The 15,499-nt window shown below is 35.9% G+C and overlaps 2 protein-coding genes across 2 annotated transcripts; both read right to left on the bottom strand.

The window, feature by feature from the left end:
- Positions 1-502: 502 nt before the first annotated feature.
- LOC104217965 (protein NRT1/ PTR FAMILY 4.5-like) lies at positions 503-3,577 on the bottom strand. The gene is made up of 5 exons (XM_009768327.2): positions 3,365-3,577; positions 3,211-3,289; positions 2,263-2,480; positions 1,598-2,169; positions 503-1,520 (listed from the first exon to the last, which is right to left on the bottom strand). The coding sequence occupies exons 1-5, from the start codon at positions 3,365-3,367 to the stop codon at positions 644-646; spliced, it is 1,749 nt and encodes a 582-aa protein (XP_009766629.1). The 5' UTR covers positions 3,368-3,577; the 3' UTR covers positions 503-643.
- Positions 3,578-5,695: 2,118 nt separating this feature from the next.
- Positions 5,696-7,926, bottom strand: LOC104213269 (protein NRT1/ PTR FAMILY 4.5-like). The gene is made up of 4 exons (XM_070171639.1): positions 7,856-7,926; positions 7,421-7,638; positions 6,659-7,221; positions 5,696-6,572 (listed from the first exon to the last, which is right to left on the bottom strand). Exons 2-4 carry the CDS (start codon positions 7,634-7,636, stop codon positions 5,696-5,698), a joined length of 1,656 nt encoding a protein of 551 aa, XP_070027740.1. The 5' UTR covers positions 7,637-7,638; positions 7,856-7,926.
- Between the last annotated feature and the right edge of the window lie 7,573 nt (positions 7,927-15,499).

The raw sequence follows: 15,499 nt of genomic DNA, 5'->3' as shown, positions 1-15,499 counted from the left end.
GCTACTTTATCCAAGCTCTGGTATTGAAAGAAGTAAAAAAGAAGAAGAAATGCACTTTGCCTTTTTCCTAATAACTAGACATTCAACATTTAATTAAGCGAGGAATAGTTTAGCAATGAAGAACTTAGAGTGAAGGTTTAATGTATTACATTAGGTTGTCACAGTTTACTTGGATCAAATAACAACTCAAGTCTCAAATTTCATGCCCATGTTAATACCTGCTGTTATTGCATTTTACTTCTCCTTCCTCCTCACCCTCTCCCTTCCCAAAAAGAAAAGGGAAAAATTATTTTATATTGTGATGTATTGTTTAGTTCCTCCGTTCCAATCAATTCAGTTGAGGTAATATTGGAAGACACCAATGCTTGGAAAATGTTCTTCGATGGAGCTGTGAACGCAAAAGGTGTATGGGTGTTAACCGTACTTCATATTTGGAGTGCCATGCTGTAGCTAAGCCTAAAACCATATTGCCAGGATTTTTCTCCTAGATACACTTTGGGTGTGCTAGATACTATGATCATTTGCATTTCTGAACACTTGATCAACTAAAAATACTGAGTGCAGGACTACATGGAGACTAGGGAAATAAGTACATTGTTATTATATTATATAATTTAGGTCAAACACTAAGGAAGAATATTTCTTAAACGCCACATGTTTCCATTTTCCCCTTGGCCTTCTTATCAGAGGTAGCATCTTCTCGATTCAGTTCTAGCTTCTTATATTTATACCAAGATGCACACAGTAAATAAAACCCAAAGTTCAGCACACTGACTCCTGCTAGCAACCAATAGAAGTAGTCGAGCTTGTCTCTGTTCAAGTTGTTATTAGCTAACCAGCCACCACTCACCTTGTTAATTACACTCACCACCAATGAGCTTGTGAAGTACCCAAATGCCAGAGAAGACCAAGAAATGGCCATACTCAGTGATTTCATGCCTGATGTGCTCTCTGCATAAAAGAAATCAAGCAACCCCACCAATGTAAATATTTCAGCTGTTGCAAATATTACGTATTGGTATCCGAGCCAGAACACACTCATAGGTAATGGACTGGCTGAATCAACCATGTTGTGCTCAATGGCAACTGATTTCCTGTGACTTTCTACAACTGCAGCTACTGCCATAGAAACTGCTGTAATTACTAGTCCAACACCTATACGTTGGAGTTGTCGAATCCCAGAAGGGATCTCTGTAAGTTTTCTTGCTATTGGAACGAAAATACGATCATAGACTGGGATCAGGAAGAGTTGGAACAATTGTGGAATTACAGTTATTGAAGGCCCTGGGATCTCAAAGTTTCGGATTTTTCTGTTCATTGTTAGACTTTGCTGAATAGTGAAGGTCTGGAGTTGAGCCATGCAAGTGTTCATGAAGACAGTGCTCAGTATTATTGGGAGCATTCGGACTACAATCTTTGTTTCTTCAACTTGTGAAATAGTGCAGAGGCTCCATTGTCCATGTGCACTTGATGTAGATGCTTCTTGTTTTGTCCTCAGTATGGCTGCCCTGTCCAAAAATCTGTACATATTGTGGGAATTTGGTTAGCTGGAGCAATATATCAACCAAAAGATCAGAAAAAGAGTGATGTTAAGTACTTGAATTGATCAGTCCTTTGAAGAATCTCTGTTCCATTTTCAGGTTCTCTACTCTTGATCTGATGTAAATCTTCTTTGTTTTGTGGTAATGGGAGATTTCTGTTTCTAAAAGCTGCAACAAAAACCTGCGTGATACGCATAAGAGGGCTTCCTTTAGGAATGTTGTTTCTGTAAAATGGTTTTCCCATGGTTAAGAGCAGGATTGCCAAACCAACTGCTATACAGCAGACACCAAAAGACCAATCCCATCCTTGGCTATCACTTATCCAGACTAAAAATGTAACACCAAGCATGACTCCAACGGTGATAAAGAACAGTAGCCAATTGAAGTAACTTGATAACTTAGCAGCCTCTTTCGGATCCTTTTCATCAAATTGATCGGCACCCAAAGATGGCAAAGCTGCTTTGACACCACTGTTTCCGAGTGCTATTAGATAAATGCCTCCATACAAGATTGCCAATTGGCCTATATCTGCAGATTCACATTGATTGCTTTGGCTTAAGGGTACATTCTTGCAAGGAAATGGTCTCAGTTGGCTGAAATGTGCTTGAACAGCTAGAAGTGCATATCCCTAACAAATGAAAGAATGATCAAAGTCAAATCTTGATTCTGCATAGACTCTTTTTATTTTCTTGCTTAGCCAAGAGGTAGAAATAAGAAATACCAAGACTTGAATGCTGCCAAACAGAACATAAGTCTTGAATCTGGAGAAGTAAGTATCTGAGAGAAAGGCTCCAAATAATGAGAGCAAGAATGCGGTTCCCATGAAATTTGTGACAGTAGTGGCAGATTTTGTTAAGCTGAAGTTCATATACCCATAAAAGTAAGTCACCAGGCTTACACCAATTGAAGTAAAAGCCATGGTATCAATCCCTGCCACAGCTGCATGATCAGAAGCTAAAATATCAAAACTCAGAAGTTTGGATGAGCCTTAGAGGGGAGCGTTGGAGCAACGGTAAAGTTGTTTCTGTGTGACCTATAGAACACAGGTTCGAGTCGTGGAAGCAGCCACTAATGCTTGCATTAGGGTAGGTTGTCTACATCACACCCTTTAAGGTGCGGCCCTTCCCCAGACCCTATGCGGGATGCTTTGTGCATCGGGTGCACTTTTAAAAGTCCGGATGAGGACCCAACATTAGGTAAATCAAGAATAAAGATAAATTTGACTCTACCATATTAAGAGCAGGCCTGAATTTTGCTTTTAAATAAACACAAAAAACAAGCTCATCAGGTGAGGATTGACCAAAACCATATTAGGAGACAATAGCTAACACCTTTTATCTACATATCGTGATTCGTGAAGGTAAGACTTTGTGGGAACATTTTATTTTGTGTCTCATACAACTGACACTAGTTGTATGAGACAACTTTTTTGTCTCATAGTTTTGTGGACCCAGAAGTGTAAGATTGGGGTCCACAAATTTGTGAGACAAAAAGGAGCCTCATACAACTAATGTAAGTTGTATGAGACACAAAATAAAACTTCAAGACTTTCTTAATATACAGGTGTGAGTCAGCCTAACCCCTACTAGTGTAAGGAGGTATTATACCTAAATTTTTGTAAAGGAATACTGTTCAATTAGATACTTGAACAGTTGAAAGATATGCTTACCATACACAAAAAGAGCTGCTCTAGTTCCGCCCTTCCTTGGTAGTTGCTGTGCTTCAGTCTTGATATCTCTGCAAATTCCCTGCAACATGCAACAAGTAACAAATGAAACTACTTAGCCAAATATTCGTAAGACACAATTGCAAAGGCAACTTACCATTTCGATCGTAGCTTTTGTATTGCAAGCCAAACGCAAGACTTGCAAGCTTAAATGCTATTGCTCTCCTCTTATAAGTATAGGGAATGGACGTAAAATATCTTTTCTCACAGAGTAACAAATTAATTCTGTGAGAAGGAATCAGATAATCTATGTATTTGATAAACTCAGCTGAGAGTGTTTTTGTAATCTGTCTGCCATAAATAAAGTACTACTGATAATGTTAACATTACATCTTTTTATAACTTGACAAGTTGACCTAAACACGTACGGATAATCACATTAATTATTTGGTTTGGTTTTATGATGCCGTCCCTCAAAGCGACCTTCGTAAGAAGTAGTACTAGATTTCCATCTGTCTCATATTATGTGTAATGTTTCTCTTTTACACGCATTTAGAAAGGGATTGGACTATTATACCCTTATTTATGTCTTAAGATATAATCTCTTTTCATTGAATATTTATTTTATGTACGTGTTATCTCAATCTTCAAGAACAGTTATTACTAAGGGTAAAAAAGAAAAAAAAACAATCAATTTTGTCTTGAACTTCTAAAATGACAAAAAATTGAGACAACTATTTTTAGTAACCATGACTATAAATATGAGACGGAAGGAGTAATATTTTAAACAAACTTTAGAGTTTAGAGCTTGCATAAAATAGTCAAGTTCTGAAAATTAGGTAACTTTTATTCGTTTATGATCTCAAGATGGAGCTTTTTCTCAATCATTGTAATGTAAATTAATTTTTTCATACAAATCATTGTAATGTGAGTTTTTTCAAAAAAAAAATAAAAATAACCATGGTATCAAGACCAGCTTGCACGTATATGGACTAATTCTATGGGTACCAGCTACCTCGAAGGTATTCATACAAAAATTATTGAGGGTAAAAGCAATGATTTTATAACTAAGGGGTCGTTTGGTAGGGTGCATAAGAATAATGCTGAATAGGGTGTATTAGTAATGATGGTATTAGTTATGCTTGCATTAGTTATGCTGGTATTAGCTATACTGACATATTTCTTATCCATTGTTTGGTTTGATGTATTAAAATATTGCACAGTTTCTAAAAGAATTATTTGTTTACAAAAATGCCCTCAAAACTAGTCCACACTCTAACTTTTTAAAAGAAACATATATTGAGAAATATTTTTATATGAAAAAGTTAAAAAAAAAATTATTTTATTTGTCTACCTATATTATAAAATAAAATTAAATATTTATTTATAAAAAAGGAAATATGTTAAATATTTATTTATTTATTAGGGATATAATTTTATTTTTCACTATTTGGATTATTTTGAACTTGCATTAATATACTAACTAGCATATTTTAATCAAGCATAAATTTTGAAGGACAATTTTGCCTTTAACTAAGCTAATGCATGCATTAAAACTCATTGCATTGCTAATACCATTGTTTTCTATGCATTAGTTATGCATAGGATAATACCAAATAAGATGTATAACTAATGCTTGCATAACTAATGCATAGGTTTAAAATATCTACCAAACAATGTATTATTAATACACAAAGCTAATGCATGCATTAGCTTATCCAATACATCCTATCAAACGACCCCTAATAGTATTGTGGGCAATTAGTGGACAATGATGTGACTAATCTTTTCGGGTCATCCTTTTCTTGGGGCCCAAAGCGTGCGTCCAATGTAATATTTCTATGATAAGCGACATTGACAAAAACAGAAACCAATAAGAAGGATTTTTATATTATTGTCCTTAGTTATGGGGTAGGCAGATGATATCATAAGCTTTTGGAGTTTCCACTAATTACGGTATTCAGCCACTAATACAATATTAGATTGCTTATTGTGGAGTTTCCATAAGCCATTTATGACTTCTCAATTGATTCTCGTTAACTATACATGCCATTTCTTTGTTTTCTTTTCCCATTCGAGTCTTTTGTCTTCGAAGGAGAGTATGATCAAACACGAACAGTCTTCCTCACAAACGGATTCCGAATTTAAACTTGATATATTCAATCTTAATACTCCCTCCATTTCAATTTAGATGAGGTAGTTCAACTCGGGACGGAGTTTAAGAAAAAAAAAAAGACTTTTAAAACTTGTGGTCTTAAAAGCTTAAGGGATAAAAACTTTGTAGGGCCATGACATTTATGTGGTTATAAAAGCTTCTCATTAAGGGTAAAATAAAGAGTTTAAAGTTGAATTATTTTTAATTGTAGAATGTGTCATTCTTTTTTGAACGGACTAATAAGGAAAGTGTATAATCTAAATTGAAACAGAGGGAATAATATTTATTGACATTTTCGTAGTTTTCACATTCAACACTATTTTGTAGCAATTCCTAAACTATGTTCGTCTCAATCTTCCCCTTGGCCTCCTTACTAAGGAGAACATCTTCTGGATTCACATCTACCTTCTTGTATTTGTACCATGAAGCACAGAGTAAATAAAACCCGAAATTGAGCACACTCAATCCTGCTAACAACCAATAAAAGTAATCAAGCTTGTCTTTGTTCAAGTTGTTATTATCCAACCAGCCACCACTTACTTTGTTCACTATACTCACCACCACTGAACTTGTGTAGTATCCAATTGCCAGTGAAGACCAAGAAATCGCGGTACTTAGCGCTTTCATGCTTGATGAGCTTTCTGAATAGAAGAAATCCATCAATCCCACAAATGTAAACATATCAGCCAAACCAAAGATTGCATATTGATAGCCTAGCCAAAAGACACTCATTGGCAATGGAGTGGCGGATTCAACCATGTTGTGTTTAATAGCAACTGTTTTCCGGTGTTTTTCTACAATTGCAGCTACTGCCATTGACACAGCTGAAAGTACTAGGCCAACACCTATACGTTGCAGCTGTCGAATACCTATTGGAATTCCTGTGAATTTCCTTGCTATTGGAATGAAAACGCGTTCATAGATAGGAATCAGGATAATCATAAATAATAGTGGAATTGCTGGAATTGAAGCCCCTGGAACTTCAAACTTGTGGATTTTTCTGTCCATTGTTGTGCTTTGTTGGATAGTGAAAGTTTGGAGCTGAGCCAAACAAGTGTTCATGAAAACAGTACTCAATATAATTGGGAGCATTCTGACTACAATTTTGGTCTCTTCAACTTGTGTTACTGTACAAAGTTTCCATGGTCCATGTGCACTTGATGTGAATGTGTTCTGGTCAGTCCTCATTATCGTTGCTCGGTCCAAAAACCTGCAAATATTTCAGGGCTTTATCATTTCTCTAATATCAAATATCAACTTGAACATAAGTTGAGAGTGTCAAATGTCTTAACATACCTGAATTGGTCAGTTTTTCGAAGAATCTCTGTATCGTTTCTAGATTCTTTATCATGAATCTCATGTTCATTCTCTGGCAAAGGTAGATTTCTGTTTCTAAGTGCTACAACAAACACCTGCATAATACGCGTAATGGGGCTTCCATTTGAGGCATTGTTTCTGTACAATGATTTCCCCATAGTTAGGAACAGAATCGCCAATCCTACAACAATACTGCAGGCAGCAAAAGACCAATCCCATCCCTGATTCTCACTTATCCAAACTACAAATGTGACACCAAACAACGCGCCAGTGGTGAGGAAGAACATAAGCCAATTGAAGTAGCTTGATAATTTAGCAGCCTCTTTAGGGTCCTTCTCATCATATTGATCAGCTCCTAAAGGCGGTGTAGCTGCTTTAACTCCACCGGTCCCTATTGCAACTAGATAAAGTCCCGCGTATAAGATTGCCAATTGGCCTTTATTTGCAGACTCGCATTGATTCAGTTGGCTCAAGGGTACATCCTTACAAGGAAAGGGTCTTAATTGCCTGAAATGTGCTTGCACTGCTAGAAGTGCATACCCCTGAAAGTTAAGCATGCACTTTAGCGTTCGTTTGACTTAGCTCATTAAAGTAGCTGATAAGCATTAAGTGCCGAAAAACACTTTTAATAGCTGAAGTTGCTTGTATGCAGTTACATAATTAGATAGAAGTGTTGAAGCTGAAATTGGGGGGGGGGGGGACTAATTATTTCTTAAACCTAACACGGAGATATTAACTTACAACAACTTCAAAACAGCCAAATAGAACACAAGTCTTGAATCTGGACAAGTAAGTGTCTGAAAGGAAGGCTCCAAATAATGCTAGCAAGAATGCTGTTCCCATGAAGTTTGTAACAGCAGTGGCTGATTTTGTTATGTTGAAGTTCATAAATCCATAAAAGTAAGTCACCAAGCTCACACCAGTTGCGAAGAAAGCCATGACATCGATCCCCGCCATAGCTGCATGGTTAAAAGATCACAATATTATTAAGAAGAATTAACCAATCCACCTAATTTCCTAAACTAAAAATAGCCCCCAAATGTATAATATATATATATATAATTCACGTATAATATGTGTATAACTGTGTATAATCTATGTATACCGGCTAAAAAAAGTAAACAATAAATTTGGCCGGCTATTTGGATAACAATCCCAGAGTCACAAAATATTTACCATATACAAATAAAGTTGCTCTATTTCCCCCTACCCTTGGTGGTTGTTTGGGTTCAGTGTTGACATCTCTGCACATTCCCTGCATATAATTAACACAAAAAAAAACTAATTAGCAATAAATGCCAAACATGATTTTGAGTCATTGAAACATTTTTCTTTTAGACATATTCTTAGTGGACCTTACCATTTTGATGTTGGAGTTGTTTCAACAGCCAATATGCGAAATGTATATTTTTAGCTTGAATGGTTCAATCATAACCCTGACTTTATATGGAGAGTGAATAGATATAATCTCTCACATAGGGAAAAGAAAAGATAAAAGGAATCAAATTGCATCTGCACATTTGAATAACATAGTCAGAGGATCTTTTGTTCCTTATGATTAAACCCTTCCTATTATGATAAATAAACTAAAAAAAACTAAGTGTTATACTCTGACTTTATTAGTTGACATAAGCATGAGCAGATGACTTAATGCCTAATATTTTGAAAAACTTAGATTTCCGAAGGGGAGGCCTTGGAGCAGCGATAAAGTTGTTTTGTGCGACCTATAGGTCACGAGGCCGTTGGTACTTGCATTAGCCATTAGGGTAGGCTTCCTACATCACACCTTCTTGGGGTGCGACCTTTCTCCGGACCCTACATAAACGCATGATGCTTCATGCACTGGCCTGCCCGGCCGAAAATGAGATTCAATTATTTGGTCTCCAATTTCTGTATGTCAAGAACCACTCAAAACAAACACTTTAATCACAAAGAGTAATACTCATAATTAGTGAAAACAAGGCAGTACATTCCAATTACTTACAACAACAAAATTTCTTTTTCATCTGCAACATGGAGTTAATTAAGCAGATGGTTGTAATATTTTAGCTCCAAAACAGTGATGTTTTATGGACATCTCCATTTTATTGTTCTCATTTGGTCAAATGGTATCTTAACCTGAGCAAAGAGACAATAAGTATCAGACTAGTATTTGGTCCAATTTGCGCCAAATTTGTTATCTCTACGGCTCCAAATTTGGTGTAACTAGTAATGTTGCTGCCATGTGACTAGGAGATTACTGTTAGGACCGTAAAAATCAGGTGTCATACGGAAGCTAGCAAAGCAAATCTTGAGCGACGATAAATCATACAACAAAGGAAAAATATACCAAAAGAGACACAAACATTTAACGTGGTTCGGTCAACTGACCAACGTCCACCGCGGAGATGAGCAATCCACTATATAAAAAGAGAGTACAAAATATCGAGAGAACAACCTCACGAAGAGGAAAATACAAGTGACTCACTAACACTTGTCCCGTAAAGTTCTTCCCCTAAACACGACTCTCAAACCCCCTATGACTACATTGTGGATGCTACTGAATGAGAAGGACGAATCTTCAATTTATAGAACTCCAAACCTTTTCCTACAAGAAAAAGGACTAGCCAAGTATAGGAGAATTATAATTTCCTTCTACAAAAAGGAAAACCCATTTAAGGTAATTATATTGCCCTTTCCTTCAACAAATAGGAAAATCAAATATGGTAAGAAAATTATGGCAAACACCTAACAATTACGGGTTCGAGCCGTGGAAACAGTCTCTTGCAGAAATGCAAGGTAAGTTTGCGTACAATAGACCTTTGTGATCCGGCCCTTCCCCGGGCCCCAGGCCTAGCGAGAGCTTAGTGCACCGGGCTGCCCTTTTTTTCTTGAAGCTGATCAAAGTAAACTTGTTAAAACCTTAAGCGTGCTTTATCTCCACATTGTTAATCCCTTATAATAATTGATTTGAAATGGAATTCAAGTCAGTGTAAGCAAATTATTAGAATGTCAACTGAGTTCTGATGCTGAATTGCAACTTAGCATTTTGACACTCGCTTTAGGACAAAGACATTATTATATATGCTAGAGCTATGTAGATGGCAACATATATATTAGAATAACTCCTATTTGCCGATCATTTACACAGTAAATTTGATTTACTATAATGAAGCATTACAAAGTTGGCTCATGTAGAGAGGTGTCATATGCGGCCACTTATGAGCTGGGCAAAAAAGACCAAAGAGTTTTATTCTAAAAATAATAATTTATTTACCCGTTTAACTGGCTTAGATATTGGGGCGAAGTGCACCAGTAGCTACTTTTTAAGCTTGTTATTTAAAATATATTCATAATTTATAATGTATTTAAAGATTAACCAATTCATTTAAACTTCAGGACTAAGTATCTTGAATTTTTGAGCTGCTAATTTGAAATTCAGGCTTAGTGTCCTAAATTTTTGAGCTGCTAATTTGAAACTTGAGACTAAGTGTCCTGAATTTCTAAACTGCTAATTTGAAATACATGACTAAGTGTCCTGAATTTCTGAACTATTAATTTAAAATTTATGACAAAAGATTCAAATTTCTGGACACAATTTTCGAATTTTAGGACACAATGTCCTGAAGTTTGAAGATTGCTTTGCTTGTTAACTACAAAAGTTGACTTGATGTTGATGAACCATTTAGGCAATATAGTTAGCTCTTGTGCTAATCTCTCAAAAAAACTTTCATGGGGGAATTATGTTAACTTTATAAGAAATGAGCCAAAGAATGTCAAAATGAAAAAAAGAAAAAAAGAAATTTGGTGATAGTTAGCAGTATATTGCCGGCTTTGGATTCTTTCAAAGGCATAAACTCTTGAAGGTCCACTGGAATATCCAAGAATCTCAACTTGATCTTAGTTTAACAAATAAATATCAAAAGTTGACCGGCGTATATATATACAACTTTACAAGACATATTAAGCTAATTAAGTGTTAGACAGAAACGTCTTTACTAAAACTGAAGTATTTCAGAGTTTGGTGAAACAGATGGATCTAAGGGTGTGTTTGGTATAAAGGAAAATGTTTTTCGTGGAAAATATTTTCTTGGAAAACAAGTAGTAATCTTATTTATTTTCTGGTGTTTGATACGCAAATTAAGGAAAATAACTTCTTAAGAATATTCATAAATAATTTTACAGGTAATTGTTTTACAATATTAGGTTACTCAAAATCACTTACAGGTAATTGTTTACTTCAAAAATGGACTGGCGTCCGGAAAAAAATGATAAATGAATCGTTACATCAATTAAAACAACATTGATTGTATCTGTAAGCATATAATTTGACCTTTCCCTCAAGTTTGGGTTCGTAATACTAATATCTCTTGTGGTTTACAATATCACTTGCATCCTTTGTTTCGAAAAGCTGATATTTATAGCAAAACCAGCAGCGAGTAAGAGTTTGTGTTATAGCTTTCAAGTATCTACAAACAATCACAAAGAAATGGCTACAAAGAATTGAGAGACTCCTACAAAGAATTAGTCAACACTGTCTATAGAACTGAGGCTAAAGTTGTTGATTTTAGACGCCAGGTGCATGCTCTGTTTAGTCTTTTGAATACTTTTATTTTCTTTTGTATCTTGTCTCTTCTTCATCTTTTGAAGATCACCTCACTTTCTTGATTCTGCTGGATTTTGAACCGCTTTACTCTCCCATAATTTTCAGACCAATTTCATGGATCGCTAGACCATACTCTTAGGTTCCTGTCTCAACCTTGTTGCCTTATATATAAACTATTCCGTGTACAATACTGAAAACCATAAATAAATTGAAAAAAGGCAACCCGGTACACTAAGCTCTTGCTATGCACGGGGTCCTGGGAAGAGTCGAACCTCAAGGGTTTAAAGTACGCAGTTTTACCCTGTATTTCTGCAAGAAGTTGTTTCCACACTGATTACATGACATCAACTTTATTAGTTATTGAGTTTAGTATAAGTTATGCATGTATTTGTGCATAGGAAATGAACACAATGAATTCATTATGCTGCAGGAAGAGTACGTAGAAGAAGCTAACTTATGGGCAAAGTCTGCATCAAAAGGACTTATCATAGAAGTTCTAAAGACCAAGCACCTCAACGACTTTGCAGCGGTCATTTCGGCAAATGCCTTATATTTTATGGATCATATGAAGGTTATCAAGTTGCTAAAATTTGATATGGAATTGGAGAAGACAATAAAGAGATCTCTATGTTTATTTTCCTTCCAAATGAAAAAGATGGATTGCCTAGTCTATTGACAAAAGTGAATTCTAATCCAAAATTCTTTACCCAAAAATTCAGGCTTTGGAAGGAAAAACTTGATGCATTCTACATTCCAAAGTTCAAATTCTCATACGCTGCTATGGATCAAGTGATAGAAACAATGAAGGAAATGGGATGACTCTGCCTTTTGACGAAGAATTCAGAGAGATAACTGAGATTGTGGAAGATAAAGGGTCATTCTTTATCAACAGGATATTACAAAAAGCATTTGTGGAAATAAATGAGAAGGGTACTGAGGCAGCAGCTGTTACTTTTGAGTCAGATGATGACCTGGGATTTTCATTGGAGGATTTAAGTTTTGTAGCAGATCACCCTTTCTTATTCATGATAAAGGGAAAAGGTTTCAAGATTGGTGATATTCACTGGAGCTGTACTAAATCCTTTGAGTTCGTCAAATGATTCAGATGACTAAGAAAGAGACATGGGATTTTTTTTTTTTTTTGTGTGTGTGTGTGTGTGACATTGGCTATTTGTGGAGGCGGATCCAGAATTTAAAGTTTATGGGTTCCTATAGCGACCTTAAGTAAATATACAATAAATTACATGGGTTCAAAATAAAAAATTATGGATATTTGGTGAATTTTTAAAATATATATACAGGATATGTACAAAAGCTACTAGGTTCACGGAACCCACATGTAATAGGTTGTATCTGCCCCTGGCTATTTGTATAAGAACTTTGACGGTCTCCTATTGGTAAAGCCTTGTTACTGAGGGACGTCCCTCAGTAATTCACATCGATAAAAGGTGGATATTTGGTAGTGATATTAGTGTTAAAACACAACCTAGGTTTGATGTTTGGAACCATTTTGATAAATTTGAGGTTAATGGGGTTGGGAAAGCACGGTGTCGATATTGTAAACAAGCTTATGTTGCTAATTCATCTAAGAATGGAACAACATGATTGAAGAATCATTTGCTTAGATGCAAAGAATACCCACTTAACATTGCTAAAAATAATAGTCAAACATTGCTAAATTTTCAATCTTGCCAAAATAATGAAGGATCAATTTGGAAATTTGATCAAAAAGTGGTTAGGAGGGCCTTAATTGAGACTACGCCCGTAAGGGCGTAAATGAGTTTTTTCCAATTAAAGGACAATCGGAACGGGATTTAATTATTAATGATTCAGAGTCGCCACTTGGGATATTAATGGCGTCCCAAGTCACCGGTTGAATCCCGAACCGAGGAAAAATATGACTCTGTTAACAGTCCGCGAACCAGAAATCCCGGTAAGGAATTCTATTAACCCGGGAGAAGGTGTTAGGCATTCCCGGGTTCCGTGGTTCTAGCACGGTCGCTTGACTATTGTATTTGATTTTATCTAATTTGTATACATGCTAGCTTATGTGCCTTTTATTTAATTTTGAACCGCTTTTATTATAATTATTTTTTAAAAGAATTGCGACGTCGTGAAAACACGTTTCAAACCACGTCGCAATCAATGCACCCATGGTCGTCAACACATTTCGACTTCGTCGAGATTTGGATTTGGGATGTGCACCCGAGTTTAAAGAAGTAATTAAATCGCGCTTAAAGCTTCTAACGTAATATTATTCTGGGAGAAGGCGGTGGAATGTGCTAAACAACCTTTCCAAACTTAGTCATTTAAATAATTATACTGTTATCTACTTAATTTGTCCCTAAAAATCCTGATGGGTTAAGGTCATACTTTTCGAATCCAAGTTCAAATATCCAGGGAGAATGCAGAGAAATGGGTCTTGAGCCCATAAGGCCCAAATCATGTAGTTTCATAGGATGCGAGCTCAAAAATCTTACAGCTCCAGGCATCAGGCCTAATGCAAGCCAAAGTTTTAAACAAAAGATAGGCATTTGTAAAGCCCGGGGATCGAGCCCTTGGGAGCACCTTTTGGTTTAACTAATTGCCTAAGTTTTTAATACGCCTAGGCCCAATTCAAGTTACCACCTAACCAAAACAGATCTGGGCTCGCTATTAATACAGCCAGGCCCAAATGAAAACTGGCCCAGTACGAAGCTATTGAATATACAATTCAGATTAAAACCAAAATTAAAACGAATCACGTGTATTGAACTCAAAATCAATTGTAACTTTGCAAATTTAACTTCAACAGACTGTGGAGCTTAAGCAAAACTGAAAGCTACAATTACATAAACATGGAATGCACAGTCTGAACAGTCTAGAAATGGTCTGAATTAATAAACCTTAATACAACTCAATCCAAACGAATCAAATACATATAGCCATTTATCAATCAACTGATTACAGCTATATACATCCAACGAACACAGATTGACCAAGGTGATTGCATTTCATCCCAAATTGTGATTACATCAAGGGGATTTTGAAAATGTACATGGAAATTGGAATGTAAATAGAGAAGAGGAGATTAGCAGCAGTAACAATTCAGCAGCTCAGAAACTAAGGTAATAACCCAGTCACAGTCAGTGAAGGAGCATTTCAGCCCACCCAGATTCAACAATTCAGCAGAAATGAGTTGAAATACAGGGCAAACTCAATGAATCAACCCAAAACACATTCAGACATACCAACCATTTAAAATCCTAGATAAATGATTCCCAATTTGACTTGTTTGATTTTCAAAACCACTCGAAATTAAATCAGAAAAAGTGTTGTAATTCTGCTAATAGAATTTCAGATCTGGGAAACTGAAGAACATATTTAGTGTGATTCTTTTTGGGCTGAAAATTCCATCCCTCCCTCAAGGCACTTCATGCCTTTTTATAGGTGATCCCAAAAGGGTTCATCAGATTTTTGGTTTTCTTTTTAGTCCCTCCCCTATTTTCAGTTTAGTCCCTCATTTCTTGACTTGTTTCCCAGGCTAATATCCTAAGCTGGCAGAAATCTACACTAAAATACCCTTCTAGAAGGCCCTAGGATGCTCTTATACCCCTAAACTACCTATACTACCCTTACCCCTATTTTGAAATTACTATTCCCGAAGAAACTGCCATTTTCCATGCCTAAACTACCCCTGAAAGCTTCTCCAAATCACTGATTCTACCTATATTCTCAGTAGCTAACCAATCCTCTGAATTAATTCAAAGTTAACCAGGACTGCTTAATTAGAAGTCAGACATTAACCAATTGAACTAAACAATCCTAATTGTTCAAATAACCAAACCCAAACAACTTAAAGAAACAGGATCAGTCAATATTAATGGGAAAGAAAAAAATGGTACTGAATCCAAACTAATTAACAATTGAAATTATGATTAACTAATAAACGACACATGCCTCAATCTAAATCACAAATGCTAAGATACTTTACTTGATCAAGGAACAAAGAAAATTTAAACTATACTAATGCACACAAAACAAAATTGTAAAATAGAACGCCCTAATGAAATCAAAAACTGTAACTATGCAAGTAAAAAGGAAACAAGAAAGCTCACTGAAGAACGAGAAATTCAAGCCGATTGCTATCATCCGAATCTTTCCAGATTTTTGACTCGTAACATCCCTAACCATGTGTTTTCACCATAAACACATGGTTAAGGATAGTATAGTCCAAAATCGCAAGATTTTGTGTT

Source organism: Nicotiana sylvestris, chromosome 4, assembly GCF_000393655.2.
Source record: "Nicotiana sylvestris chromosome 4, ASM39365v2, whole genome shotgun sequence".
In the NCBI taxonomy this organism is placed as follows: domain Eukaryota; kingdom Viridiplantae; phylum Streptophyta; class Magnoliopsida; order Solanales; family Solanaceae; genus Nicotiana; species Nicotiana sylvestris.
The sequence above is the reverse complement of the archived record's forward strand: the minus strand, read 5'-3'. Positions and strand labels throughout refer to the sequence as shown.

What these genes read in the sequence shown, in the direction of transcription:
- LOC104217965 (XM_009768327.2), bottom strand. An exon ending in AGCAGCTCTTTTTGTGTATG is followed by an intron (nt 2,481 to 3,210) that starts GTAAGCATATCT and finishes CTGATCATGCAG; the next exon opens with CTGTGGCAGGGATTGATACC. An exon ending in CAAAGGACTGATCAATTCAA is followed by an intron (nt 1,521 to 1,597) that starts GTACTTAACATC and finishes CAATATGTACAG; the next exon opens with ATTTTTGGACAGGGCAGCCA.
- LOC104213269 (XM_070171639.1), bottom strand. Translation starts at nt 7,636, where the DNA reads ATGGCGGGGATCGATGTCATGGCTTTCTTCGCAACTGGTGTGAGCTTG. An exon ending in TTGGCTGTTTTGAAGTTGTT is followed by an intron (nt 7,222 to 7,420) that starts GTAAGTTAATAT and finishes CTTAACTTTCAG; the next exon opens with GGGTATGCACTTCTAGCAGT. An exon ending in CGAAAAACTGACCAATTCAG is followed by an intron (nt 6,573 to 6,658) that starts GTATGTTAAGAC and finishes AAATATTTGCAG; the next exon opens with GTTTTTGGACCGAGCAACGA.